This window comes from Girardinichthys multiradiatus, chromosome 10 (assembly GCF_021462225.1).
Source record: "Girardinichthys multiradiatus isolate DD_20200921_A chromosome 10, DD_fGirMul_XY1, whole genome shotgun sequence".
NCBI lineage: Eukaryota > Metazoa > Chordata > Actinopteri > Cyprinodontiformes > Goodeidae > Girardinichthys > Girardinichthys multiradiatus.
Window position 1 is genome coordinate 2,057,492 of NC_061803.1, and position 13,681 is coordinate 2,071,172.

General features: G+C 41.3%; 1 protein-coding gene across 3 annotated transcripts; it reads right to left on the bottom strand.

Moving 5' to 3' along the window:
* Window positions 1-6: 6 nt before the first annotated feature.
* LOC124874759 (epidermal growth factor receptor kinase substrate 8-like protein 1) lies at window positions 7-12,525 on the bottom strand. 3 transcript variants are annotated; one of them, XM_047376265.1, is made up of 19 exons: window positions 12,435-12,525; window positions 11,686-11,737; window positions 11,435-11,593; window positions 10,064-10,213; window positions 9,911-9,990; window positions 8,921-9,033; window positions 8,683-8,735; window positions 8,481-8,610; window positions 8,310-8,398; window positions 8,146-8,220; window positions 6,622-6,770; window positions 5,989-6,133; window positions 3,608-3,654; window positions 3,412-3,514; window positions 2,437-2,541; window positions 2,184-2,334; window positions 1,406-1,571; window positions 1,190-1,322; window positions 7-251 (listed from the first exon to the last, which is right to left on the bottom strand). In XM_047376265.1, the coding sequence occupies exons 2-19, from the start codon at window positions 11,713-11,715 to the stop codon at window positions 165-167; spliced, it is 1,965 nt and encodes a 654-aa protein (XP_047232221.1). In that variant the 5' UTR covers window positions 11,716-11,737; window positions 12,435-12,525; the 3' UTR covers window positions 7-164. The 3 variants fall into 3 exon arrangements, with proteins under 3 accessions (XP_047232221.1, XP_047232220.1, XP_047232219.1); XM_047376264.1 differs by having other exon boundaries at window positions 2,419-2,541; window positions 3,608-3,651; window positions 12,435-12,523; XM_047376263.1 differs by having other exon boundaries at window positions 2,419-2,541; window positions 12,435-12,521.
* Window positions 12,526-13,681: the final 1,156 nt, after the last annotated feature.

A 13,681-nucleotide genomic window follows, 5' to 3' on the forward strand; every position in this document is an offset into this window, starting at 1 on the left:
ACAGAAGGAGCTTAAATATTTATTTCACTCAGAACATAGAAAAGTCACTGAATGCTTCCAACAATCAGTGTCACACTTCATTCCTCTGCTAAATACATTGAACTACTCAACAGTCTGCTGTTCAGTGCCATGAAAAATCCACCCGAGTCTTTCCTGGGTGCAGCTCACAACGTGCTGCTCTCCAGCTTCAAGTCAACCTTCATCTTCTGCTTCTCCATGACCGCCTCCAGCTCTGTGGCCCTCCTGGCGTCCTGCAGGGAGAACAACCAAGACTTTAATGAAATGAAGTAAGTTTGGACCTTGTGTGGTTCGGTTACTGGTACCAACAGGTGCCGGGGTTTTAAAAATCTTCAGAACCAAGAAATTTCAGGTGGCTCCTACAATGAAAGGTGCTTTTAATGAGATCCTGGGGATGGTACCAGAGTCCTCTCTATCCGTATGCACCATACGTGTTGCACTGCAGGTCAGCTGGCTGAAAGAGGACTTCTACACTTTTCGTGAATCAGGCTGCTCGGAAAAATGTCCGGTGGTTCTGTGGAAACTAAAGGAGCACCGCTGTCGTCATTAACGGAAAATATTTTAAAACTACAAGCAGCTGGTCTCCTCCAGTCTGGAAGATTAGATTATTTTTGAAAGTGGAAAATCGGATGAATAGACATTCGTTCAACAAGCACATGCAGCATTTTATTGCTTTTATTTGACCTCTAGATTCTTTCTTTTCATCTGGGTTTTAAACTGAACACAAAAGTTCTTGAAATTGGATCAGTTTGGATGCATAAACAAAGCAATTTTGTTCCAAATGAAGTTGGTAGTCACAAACAGATAACAGATGTTAAGTTTGAAGCTCTGAAAACACAAAGCAGAATCAGCTTCAGCTCGGTGTTGATTCATGATTTGTATGAAAAAAGGTAATAAAACCCGACTGAATATTTCATACTCAGCTTTTGATAATCTCAAAAAAGCTGAGGAGAAAATCTAGAACGGTGAGTCTGTTAGAGCATAAAACTGAAATGAATCATTGGTAGCAACTGTTCTGCAGTCTGACAGCCAGAGCAGATAGCCTGACTAACTCATTTTAGTCTATAAAACTCCCAGTGCTACAGTACGGAGAACAGAATGGCAAACGTGTTTAATTCCTTAGTCCTTGCATCAAAATAATGAGTAAATATATTAGAAGTGTATCGTTTACCTCTAGCTGTGCTTTCTGCACACTGAGCTGACTGTAGACTCTGACACCCTCGTCTGGAAGCACAGCTCGCAGCTCCTCCTTGTTGAGCGAGAAGAGCTGAGCTCCTGTCAGCACGCTCAAACAATGTACCGTCCTGCCACAAGGACAGCAGAGGTCAGACCCACAGATTGCATGTGCAGGGTGTGGAGTACGTGGTTTTATGTGGACGTCACTCACGGTTCACCGAAGCCCTTCCCTCGGAGCCACTCAACCACCTCCTCTGGAGGAGAGTGGTAGTTCAGAGGAACAGAGGTCTCTGCAGACCGATGGATGACCAGAGGTTTGTTCAGGTTGGCCTTTCCATTGGTCAGCCTCTGGAGAAGCTCGTCGTTCACCAACATGACTTCATGTTGAATCAGATACAAATAATTATTAAAAAAGCTTAAATGGCTCAGAAGGATTCAGGTTCTTCATAGAAAACAGTGACGGAAACCAAAAATAAAAAGATAATGAAGAAAATCACAGGCAAAGAGAAAAGAAAAGCTCTCATGTTGACGGCCTCCAAATCTAAGGTTTGTCAGCTTCACCCCGTGACATCATTGTCCATATATGGTCATCTTGTTTTTGACCCCAATGTCTTTAAATACTCTGTACCAACTGATCAAACTTTTATTCATGTTTATATTTTCTGGTTCATCACCTGTTTGTTTTGTGGTAAAACTAACAGAAGAAACAGCGCCACCTACAGTCACAGTATGTAAAAGTCACAGAGTCAGGTTCCTGCATAGAAATTTGAAGAAATGTTTCGTCTCTCATTTTTCTTTGCAGGGGATTTATTGTTATTTTAAACATAAAAAAAATCTTATGAATCACTTGCTTCTTGGTTTTTTATGACAGGTTTCTAAAGAAACAATCCAAACCTTTTGTTTAAACCTTTTTATTTACTAAAGCATAATCATTTCTGGACCGAAGCCTCTAAAATACGACACCTGGAGAGACACAATCAGCTTCTCACCTTTATCTGTTTCCTCTGCAACTGGGATATGCTGGCTGTATGTTGGTGAGCTTCGAGGACGCTGGGGAGAGTGGGATGAAGTGAGGTGCAGAGCAGGGGGGCTCGGTGGGACCGGAGTGACAGATTTGGTGATGGGAGGCTGGGCTGGAGCCTGGAGTAATGAGGAGGTGAAGGCAAATGATGAGGTGAGCTCTCACCTGTGTGCTTGCATAGTTTGTTTGTGTGAGAATCTTACGCTGGGAGGTTTGCTCACAGGGCTGTCTATGTGGTCCACAGGTTCAAGGATGTTGGAGGGCACAAAGCCCACCTGGTTGAACCGATTACGACACTTCCACCAGCGCCTGGATGACTCGATCACCTGTTTATTGACAGAAATGGTCAGATAGACAAAGAGGAGATCCAACATGGAGTATACCTTACAGCAGCCTCCACAGGTGTGGTCAGCCCTGGTAAAGATGTGTAATAAAACGCTTATTGCAGCAGCATAATCTCACAGTAACATTTTAGAAAAATATTTTCTTTTAGAACATTTATTGTTTTTTGCTAAACCAAAAAACTACAATAAAAAAAATATTACTGAATAGTTTAAACTTGAAGTTAATTAAACGGTTTAATCAGTAATCCATTAGTTCCTGGAGCTTAAATATAATGCTGAGCCTCAAAATGGGAAAGACAAAAGAACATGACATTTAAGTAAAACAGATGTATGTTGATATTAATGTCAGGAAGAGAATAATTACTTATCTGATCTAAGTTGAGAGCAACAGAACTGTGACAAACAGATTCAGGCGAGGACCTCAACTTATTTTACCACCGCAGATGGTGTGCAGGAGGTAGAAGTATGACAAATCTCTAAAGCTAAAGTTAAAGGACTCCAGCAAAGCATGGCATCATAGGATCAACATGTCTCCATAGCAACCAGTAAGGAAAATGTTTTCCATCCTAACATCACAAATGTAAACATGTGGAGCTAGCTAAACTGAAACGGCAGCCTTCAAGGGCTGGTGTCCTGCAGCTTTTAGTGTTCCTGGTCCAACCCAATGAAATGGATCACCTCCCAACATGCATTCAACTTCCACCTAATTATTTAACTTAGGTGTGATGAAGCAGAAACACGTCCAAGGGTGTGATCAATTGTGGCGTCATTAATATTTTAGGCATTTTACGGATCTTTAGCAGGGTGCTAATACTTGTGCAGGGTGCCATGTTTGTCTGCTTGTAATTTCACCTCGAGAGTCTCTCCCTGCTGTACCGAAAGCTCACTGTTGTTCCTGGCGATGAAGTCGTAGGTGCACAGGTAGAGTCTCTCAGCCTCAGCTGAAGGTCCTACCCTGAAAACAACACAAACCAGCATGTCAGGGTTGTTTCCATGCATGCCGCTACATGAGAGCGGCGTCATGATCAGATTATTAAGGATGACTTACTCTTTGTTGTTGATTACTGGAGGACCTGGCTGCTGAGGAGGCTGCTGCTGCAGGTAAATGTGAGAAAATGATTCAGAACCATCAACTTTTCACAAAAACCACAAATTTCAGTCTTTTTAATGGGATTTTGTGTGACAGGCCAACACAAAGTAGTCCAGAACTGTGAAGTCAAAGGAAAACGATACATTGTTTTCTTAATTCTTGTTAAAAATGAGGAGCAAAATCCTTTGTGCATTCCTATTCAACCCCACTTTAATTTGATACCCCTAAATAAAGTCCAGCGCTACTAAACACCTTCAGAAGTCAGCTCATTAGTAAACAGAGTCCAGCTGTTTGTAACTTAATCAGAGTTTAGCTGCAGCTGATCTGTTTCTGGTCTTAGAGGTTCTTCAGAGAACATTAGAGAACAACTAGCATCATGGAGACCAAGGAACACAGCACTGGAGGTCAGGGAGGAAGTTCTGGAGAAGTTTAAAGGTTAGGTTCTACAACAACATCCCAGAGCTCTGTTCAACAACCTCTGTATTTGTAAATACCTGCAATCATTGTCACATTAGCACAAATGACCTCCACCTTTTACTGTACATAAGTCATTTTTATTATTTTTTATTTCCTATTTTTATTTTATTCTATTATTAATACTTGTTGTTGAACATCTGCACTTTCTGGCCTTTATGGAAGTGTGACAAGAAGAAAATCATTGTTAAAAAAGCCACACAAAGTCCTGTCTGCAGATGGTCACCAGCCATGTAGGAGACACAGCAAACATCTGGAAGCTGATGCTCTGGTCAGTGGAGATTAAGCTGTTTCTACATGTAAAAACTCACAAGTAGGTGGAAATTGATATTGATCAAAACGCTGGACACACCATCCCCATGGTAAAACACGGTGGTGGCAGCATCATGCTGTGAGGCAGGGAAGCTGGTTAGAGCTGATGTGAAGATGGATGAAGCTAAATCCAGGCAAATCCTGGAAGAAAACCTGTTAGAAGCTAGCAGAAGACCTGAGACTGAGGTGGAGGTTCACCTTCCAGCAGGAGAAACACCCTGAACATACAGCCAGAGATACAATGGATGGCTTAGATTAAAGCAGATTTGTGTGTTAGAATGGCCTAGTCAAAGTAAAGAACTAAAAATCTGTGAAAAGACCTGAGCATATCCGTTCTCAGATACTCTCCATCAAATCTGGCTGAGCTTCAGCTGTTTTGTAAAGAAAAATGGTCAAAAATAGATTAAATCTAAAATCTTTCTAGATGAATAAATCTGTTAGAGACTTTCATTCCGTAAGTCAGAGGACCTGTTGCTGTTACTATATAGAAACGTGTTGACTCAGGAGCTGAATGCCACTCTGTTATCTGCAGTTCCTCCTGCTTTACATGCATGCCCTACTTTATGTTGCTGCTTGTAAGGTGACAACATGTGAAAGAGTGAAGGTTAAGCCAGAGGTCAGCAACCTTTCCAGCCCTAGCAGCCATTTTTACCTTCAGGTCAACTGAAATAAAATCAACATGACTCAATGAAATAAAATAGCCTGGTTTATAATTCCAACTACAGGAAGTTTGTTTTGATTTTTAAGTAAAAAATGTTACTTTTGTTTTTAGGTTTAATGACTGACTGACATTTTCTTCAACACAACATTTAAAAGTTATAGAAAATATCATCAAAAAAGACAACATAAAAAAGAAGATTCCTTACACCGTTCGTGTCGTTCTCTGTGCATGAAAACAAGTGGGAAAAACTGCTAAAGGTAGCGTTTTAAACTACCTTCACATTTTAAAACATTGCTCAGTTCTGTAGGACTTTTGGCTAAAGTGATCAAGAGCCACAGTGGAGGGTCCGAAGTATGGAAGCAAATCGTTACCATATTTCAAATGAAAAAGCATTTCCAGAAATGCTTTTTCATTTTCAAATTTTACATTTCAAATTGAATTTTGGTATCTATTTGCTGGGGCATATTTTGAAAAATAAATCTCAAAAGTCTTTTTCTTTTTCATTTTAATTAAGTGAAAGAATGAGCAGTCTTAAAGAAGAAAATTAAAATGCAAATAGGATTATTTATAACTAATTTCATTTATGAGTCAAACATTCTTAAAATGAAAAAGCATTTCTGAAAATGCTTTTTCATTTGAAATATGGTAACGATTTGCTTCCATACCGAAGAGTTGCAGGCCACTGATTTAAGGAGTAAGAATAATTTTACAAGCTTGGTGATAAATATTTAAAACCGGGTCCAGGTCAGGGTTAGGGTCAGAGTCAGACAGTAGTTAGAAGGACACAGATCCAGCTCGACTGCAGTGGTTCTTGAAGCAGTACTCCCATGCTGTGAGCACTCATCTCTCCTCACACACAGTGAAACCAAAGGTGAGTTAATATATTCCATACCTCCTGTTTTACCCGGTGGGCCTCATGTTTGTGCTGTGACTCGACCGGATCCTCCCAAACCTGCCCGTCCGCCCTCATGGCTTCCGGCTTCCAGCCATCCAGGAACACAGGGGTGTACGAAGCGACAGGTCCTCTGAGCTGAGAGCTGCGAGGGAGGGAGGGAACAAAACGTTACCGCCCTGCTGTCGTCACCGCGGCCCAGGAGTGCTTCAGCAGCTCAGCCTGAACCAGCCTGGTGTTTAGTAAGATAACTTCCAGTCTGTCCAGTTTATTCTTCTGATTATTCTTTTGGTTTTGGAAATTGTAAATAGAAGCACTTTGAATAGAATCATACATCAAAGTGGTAAAAAATCCAACAGTTACTTTACTGAAATTTTACATGAAGCTTTAAGAAATATGGCGCTTTTAGGTGACTAAATCTAAAAAAAGTCCCTTTATTTTTAAACTGGCAGCAAGAATGAATATAAGGTGCCAGAAATGTAATTATTGCTTCATGAGGTGTTGAATTCAATTTAAATACCCACCAAAAGCAAAGCTTTGTGATTTACAGGAATTAACATAATAAAAGGTTAAACTGGATATTTCACAGCTGACCGAGCTTAATGCAGCAACGAGGTGTTTGCTGCCACTGACCGATGGAGCGTCCAGTTGGGACCCAGAGACGTCCACAGCCCCTTCTCCTCTTCGTTCAGGGTGTCTTGCAGCAGGGAAACAGCTGAGCTGGTCATAGCAGGACTAGAGACCGTTGCTCCAAACGTCGGACCCCCGGTTGTTTTTACCATCTGCATCCCATGGACAAACACAGTGTCAGTGCTCCTACATCTGCAAATAACATACCTGATCTAACGAGGAACCGATTAATCAGGCTAATTTAATCAGACCACAACCAATCAAAGGCAGAGACAGAAAGGGGGGCTTGATATGGAAAAGTAGCTCCTGAAGAAGTGATCCTGATGTTTCTACTCAGGTGTGTCTGTGTTCACAAATCAAACAAACCTTTGACTCTCTTAAAAAGGGCGGGTTCATACCTATCACACACCAGCTGAGAAGCTCCTCAGATCCCACATCTGCTGCCTTTAGAAAACTGAAACACTCCACATATCTGAGTTAGATTTCTCCTGAAATCCAGAGTGAAACCACATTACTGTGAGGGATTTCAGGATAAGATGGAGATGTTTCTTCTCCTAGCAGTCAGGGGACATTCATCCTGCCTTCAGATGAGCAGAAAGGAGCTTCAAACCAGAACCGAAACATTCAGGAAATCTGTTCTGAGAGTATCAAGCTTTATTAGACCCGCCCCTCTGGGAACGGCCCAGTGTAAACAGTGTAAACCTGCTGGTTTCCAGCAACACTGCAGAGTTTTCCATTATTTAGACATGACACATGTTTCCTTCTCATGAGACTTCTTCTCTAGTTCCTTGAAGATGTTTCTCCTCTCATCTAAAAGGCTTTAGCTCTGAAGATGGCTGGAAGTAACAGGCTTCTATGTTGGATTCAGAACCATCAACCGGGTTTACATTATGAGGATTAACGTTTCTCATTTTAACAGCTAGTTTGTTTTATGTTGATGTTTTCCTGTGAATTTAGACTACAGTATGTTTGACGTTCAGAATCAGGTCCAAATCCCTCGATTTCAATATTCAGTGTCTGAATGTTATTGGTTTAAGGCTGTTTATACCTCATGTCTAGATTTTTATTTTTTTTATGTTTTTCTAATCCTGAGTCATTTTCATTTTTAAGAATTGGGATTTGTTTTTACTTTTGCTTAATTAAATTTCCTTTTTTAAGAGATCTGTCTGGAAAAGTCTGGGAAAACATGGAATATGATTTCCTTCCTTCCTTCCTGGCTTTTTATCGACAGCGATAAGACAGAAAATATACAGAGGGAGTGGGGAAGTGTACAGCAGAGGTCAGGAGTCAAATAATGTCGATATATGAGGCGTCAGCTCTACCGCTACACCATGAAAGGAAAACTCATAAATAAAATGAGTGGAAACCCTGGAGATGCATATTGCATACCAATATTTCTCCAGTCTGTCCATAATCACTGCACATGTAGATACTGGATCTATTTTCAGACATAAGGTCATCAAGGTGCAAGAAAAGCTCTTCCTGCAGCAACAGCGGGATCTAGGACAGTTTACAGTGCAGACCTACCATATCGAGAGGTTTGAACACATGGTGTACGAGCTCCTCTGAGGACGGACTGGCAATGGTTGATTTCAGACGAGCCTAAAATTAGAAACAAGAAAAGGCTTTTTTTATTACAGCAGGAGGTTCAGCAGCAGATTAAAAACATCAGAGTCGACTGAAACACGAACCAGGAGGCAGAAACAGTATTTGAACTTCTGGAAGATATCAATAAATTCCTCTTCTGGTGGTGGATGGGCCTTTTCAGCGAGTAAATCATCTGTATCCAGCAAACAAAGGAGTTACTCATCATGGCTGTGAGATCTTTATTCTTGTAAAAAAGAGGATCAGCTTTTGTTTACCTTCAGTAGTTTGCTTTTTGGTTTTCTTCTTCTTCTTCTTCCTCTGGTTTAGGGCTGTTGTTGCCTCTGCAGTCTGCTGCAGCTTCCCCATGAACGTCTCGATGTCATCGAAGCAGTGATTGAGGATCATCTGAGGAGGAGTAAAAAACGTTCTCTATGCTGTTTGTAAACCAAATGTCAACGTATGAAGACAACGGCATACCACTTCTCTCTCTGCTCGCAGGAAGGAGATGTCGGGCTCATTTTGTCCGTTTGCTGTTGAAAGCACAAGCAGAAGGTTCAGTTCAGTCATTGTTTTTATTCCTGATCCTTTTTATTGGATTTTGACTTTTTTTTCCTCCTGAAAGCAATCTGCTTGTAGACACAAACACACAAACTGATGTCTTTGCTCCAGAGACCCTTTAGAACCTCAAACATCTCAAGAACTTCTTGTTTCTTACCTTTTAGTCCGGGATAAGGAGGAGGGTTGACTGGAGGGGGGTTCGGAGCGAAGGCGAGGGGAGGACTTGGTATATCGTAGGGATCGTACATCATCTCTTTGTTTTTAGGAACCCTGCAGGAGAGTTAGTTTCATCTGTGGGTTAAAGGTGGAGTCAAAGCTGCTGTTTATGGTGGCGCTGTCTACAGAAACGCCCTTGGGCAAACGTTTAAGAGTTAAATATGAAGTAAAAAACACACTTTTAATGCTAGATCCTTAAACTGGGAAGAACTTTTAGAAACCTTTGCAGCTACTCGACCAAAACATTTCTTCTAGTAATAATTAAATGCCTCTATTATTCAAATCCAGGGCCGTTTACGCATTAAAAGCTGACCAATAAGGAGGATTAAGGTCATTTATGGCCAAAAAATTAACCAGCACATTATCTTCACACAATGAGACTAAAATTTAGAAGATTTAAATGATTATTTGCCACCTGAAGCTTATATATAAAAAAATCCACTAATAATTCCTTCTTTTTTGAATAAAATAAATAAAAACCCAATATCCGTCCATCTTACCATCTTAATTTGCCCTTTAAGTGTCCCTAAAAGAGAAGCTTCTGAAAACAGGTGATCCAGGCCACCGCTGCTGTCATCTGCTCTTTCTGATCTCTGTCACAATGGCTTCGCTCTCCCTGTCACACCTTCTTAAGTAATGCGGAAACCAGTAAAACAGGTCTTTGTTTCTGTCTCAGCTGTTTATACTGTCCTCCCTCTGTTTCTCCCTCCCTGGCCAGGTGGATCGGTGGGAAAATGAGAAGAGATCTCAGTGAAAGAGGGAGAAAATCAAAGAGTTTCCGAGGAAATGGACCTGAATTATCTCTGGTTAGTTGAATCTGCATGTCTGAGAGAGTCCGTCACCACTGTCTGTACAGCAGGACAAATCAGCCTAGATTGGGTAACTGAATAGTTAGGAGCAGGACATCTTCTGAGCAGAACATCTACTGTACCTGTGGGCATCCGGAACCTTCTTGCTGCTGCTGGAGGTATCCGAAACCGCATCTCTAATTTCCTCACAGATTAGCTGCGCCTGTGAAAATAAACAGCATCGCTGAGTGAAACCTGAAAACCTGATGAGTCAGCCTCAGAGGAGTAGCTCATACCTGCTCAGGTTCACAGTTGAAGAACTGAATTTCTGGCTTCTTCTGGTTTGAACGCTGGCAGACCAACAGCAGCAGGGACGGGAAGTGTTTCTCTGTGTCGATGGCGTCACAGCGGTAGATGTCTTTGAAGGAGTACTGCTCCAGCTCGTCCTGCACGACAACTGGAGGTCATTATGAACGCAGACATTAGTTTATTGCTCAGCTAAGAACAGGATATTTAAAGGTGTGCAGTGCTGGCCAGAGGTTTACATTTATTTTAAATTTAGTCCACAAGGTTTCAGTAAGGTTAGGGTTGGACCATTAGGAAGCTTAAAGCTAGACTGTTTCATCCTTTCCAGAACCAGTTCTGATGAATGTTCGGAACCATTGTCCTGTTAGAGCCCAGTTGGGTCCAAGTTTCATCCATCCAGCTGTTAGTAGTAAGTGGTCCTCCTGCTTCATTATTTTATCCACTTTGTGCAATGCACTAATACCATTTGCTGTGAAACTACCCCACAGCATAATGTGGCCACCACTGTGCTTCACAGTTAGTAAAGTGTTTTTAGGCATGAAAGCCTCAATTTGGCTTCTCCAAGCATATTACCTCATTGTGGTCAGAAAGCCCAATATTTGTCTCCTCTGATGATTCAACTTTCTCCAGAAGGCATTTGGTTTACCCAAGTAGAAAGCTGCTAATGTCAGTCAACCTTAAAGGCGTCAGTTTTGGAGTGGGTTGGCATCCTCTCAATCCAGGTTGGTGGTTTTGAACTGGTGTTCCAGCACCTTGGAGATGTTCCTGAGCATCCAAACCAATTTCATTTAATCTCAGGGGGGCAGTTTGGGCCATATGGTTGAAACTTAGATACAATTCGATGTTCCAACAGAACAATGGTCCCAAACACACATCCAAACTGGTTTTGGAATGGACAAAGGCAAACATTACAGTTCTGCAGTTGCAATCCTTGGACCTCCTCAACCCTAATGAAAATTCATGGCCTATGCTTAAAAGTCAAGTTTATCCAGGAAACCAACCCATCCTGATAAGAGGAGGGGTTAAATATTCATCCAGAATTGTTCCAGAAACTTTTTAATGGCTGCAAAAAGCGTGGGGTGTTGTCTGCAAATTGTTTCAGGACATTCAACCGAACATCTTTTTCCAACATCTAACATTTTCTTCTGAAGCTCATCTACATCATCATAAGACATAATTGAATGAAGGCTTGGTGCAGGCGAGTTTATGAAAAGTGCAACATTTCAGGAAGACTTGTGCATCGCACAATAAATCATGTAGACACTTCCTAGTGGAAGTTCTCAAAACAAAACTAAAGAAAAAAAAAAAAAACCCAGTCAGCTTTATTTAGCTACCATTGGCCATGATGAACCAGCTCTCACCTGACTCTGTACGTCTCGGAGACTAATGGAGTTGGTCCCGATGTCCAGGAACATCTTTTGACTCCACAACTTTTTGTTTTCTGCTAGGAAGGAAAGACGTGCCTGTGCCTCCTCTACGCCTTGGACATCTCCTTCCTGGAGCGAGAACGTCAGGAGGTGCTGCACCAAATACATGAGGACAGAAACTGAATTGCCATGTCACTCATTCTCACAGAGCATGAAATATCACACTGTACGCAGATGACACTCACGTTTACAAGATGCTTCATCACGCTTGTCATCTTTTCGCCTCGGTCAGCTGCTCTGGTGTTAGTAGAGGAAATAGAGAGTCTTCTATCAGCTTGAACATGAATCCCACACCTATTCACAGATTTGGATGCTTTATCTGATGCTAATGGTGATCTTTTACGGGCAGCAGTCTATCTCAGAACACCCGCGCTATATTCAAATAAGCCCTTCCCTTGTTTCAGTCTGTTAGCCTAACTTGTCCCCACCTCAGTGACACAGGTGAATGATGTGAGAGTGAGCTGCCCAACCAGTCTGGCCACAGTGCAATCTTACCGTTCTATCTTTCAGCTCCTTAGTGTACATGGGCACACGATTTATTGCAACTAGTCTCACAGAGCAAACAGTAATTAGCACTGACACTTTCTTTCTTCCTCCTGGTTCCATCAGAGGTGAAAAGTAGTTTTAACTGTTCAGGGTGAAGCACAAATGTGTTCTGGAAATATCCACACTAACATGACCGAGAAATAGTATATGTAGGGAAAACAGGGATGGATCTGCAGTTAGGAGTTTGAAATTCCAATAAACTGATTAAGATTTTGGAGCCCCAATAATGATGACTAATTAATCAATAGAAACATAATAATAAACCAGCCATAATAGAGCTTCACAGTCCTTTCTCCTCAGTGTTCAATCAGAAAGGATTTGAGAATCAAGTGAAAAGTGTAAGAAGAGCTCCTTGCGAACAGGAGCTGAAATGCTGAATGAATCTTACCTTCAGCGACGGACTTCCTGCTGCTTTCTCTCTGATGTGAGACTAAAAACGTCTGCTCAGTCTGGCTGCCGGAATGTTCCTTCTCCTGTTCGACATCACGACAAGAGCAAAGGTGTGTCACCGAGCACAGTCCCGCCCCAAACAGAATCTTACCTTGGAGATAAAAATATTTACTTTAGATCAGTCATGTGAGCCAGCTGACACGTCTTGAACAAATAAGACATTTTTTAATAAAGAGAAACATTTTTTTCAAAAATGAAAGTAAAAATGTGAGCCTTTTATTTAATAAAAAAAGGATTTTAAATCAGAAAAACTTTAAGGATTTCATCTAAAGTTGTTTTTCCTACATTATTAAAACTGCTGGGTTAAAAACAACCCAAGTCAGCCAGCGTTGGGTCAAATATGGACCGATCCAGGCCTGGGTTGGGCTATGGGTTTGATTTTCAACCCATAAACAGATTAAAGTGACTACTGTCTCATGTTAAAGCTAACAAACAGCAGGTAGGAAAAATTAACCCATAACTTGGAATTGCTGAACAGGTAATATTTTAGTTAACCCTGGATATAAAATGTGTGGAAGATGTGGAGAACTGCATATGTTGCCTTGAAGCAACAGGGAGCCATTATGGTATTACCATGGCAGCATGAAGTGTCAATAGTAAACCCACACCATTATCATCTTGATATTTGTCCATCATTATTTTTGTTCTAATCTTTGCAATTTAACCATCAATTGAATCTTTGTTGCAGGAACAGACATGATCCCCTGAGTCTTTATGTCTCTTTGTAAAACCATAGAAGGCTATTACCAGGGGAAACATTTAGATAAATACGGCCTTAAACAAGCGACATCATATGACAATATTTACTGAGTAAAACAGGAGCAGAACGGAGAATAGCACACAGAACCACCTTTAAAAGCAACAAATGATGTCCCTTAGTTCTAGTGGGGAACATGCTTCTGTTTACTGAGTGTGTTGATGTTAATTTATCCTCAGACCAGATCCGTTGGCTGTTGCAGTATCTTGATTCTGGGGTTTCTGTCTAGCTTCAGCTGTTGGACAGATGGTCTCACATTTGACTTCAGAAGACTTGTTTTTTTTGTGTCCTGGTGGGCTTGTGACTTGATAACAAGTCCTCCTCGCCACAGTGCTTTACAAGTAGAGTAAGGTTCTTGTGTTGATATGCTTTATTTACAGTGACTTGCAGAAATATTCAAACTCCTTGAACCTTTTGTAACGTTTCGA

Coding starts and splice junctions, on each gene's coding strand:
- LOC124874759 (XM_047376263.1), bottom strand. CDS start 11,715: ATGACAAGCGTGATGAAGCATCTTGTAAAC. Junction 3,515..3,607: donor CCAGTAATCAACAACAAAGA/GTAAGTCATCCT, acceptor TGTTGTTTTCAG/GGTAGGACCTTCAGCTGAGG. Junction 1,323..1,405: donor GGGAAGGGCTTCGGTGAACC/GTGAGTGACGTC, acceptor TCCTTGTGGCAG/GACGGTACATTGTTTGAGCG.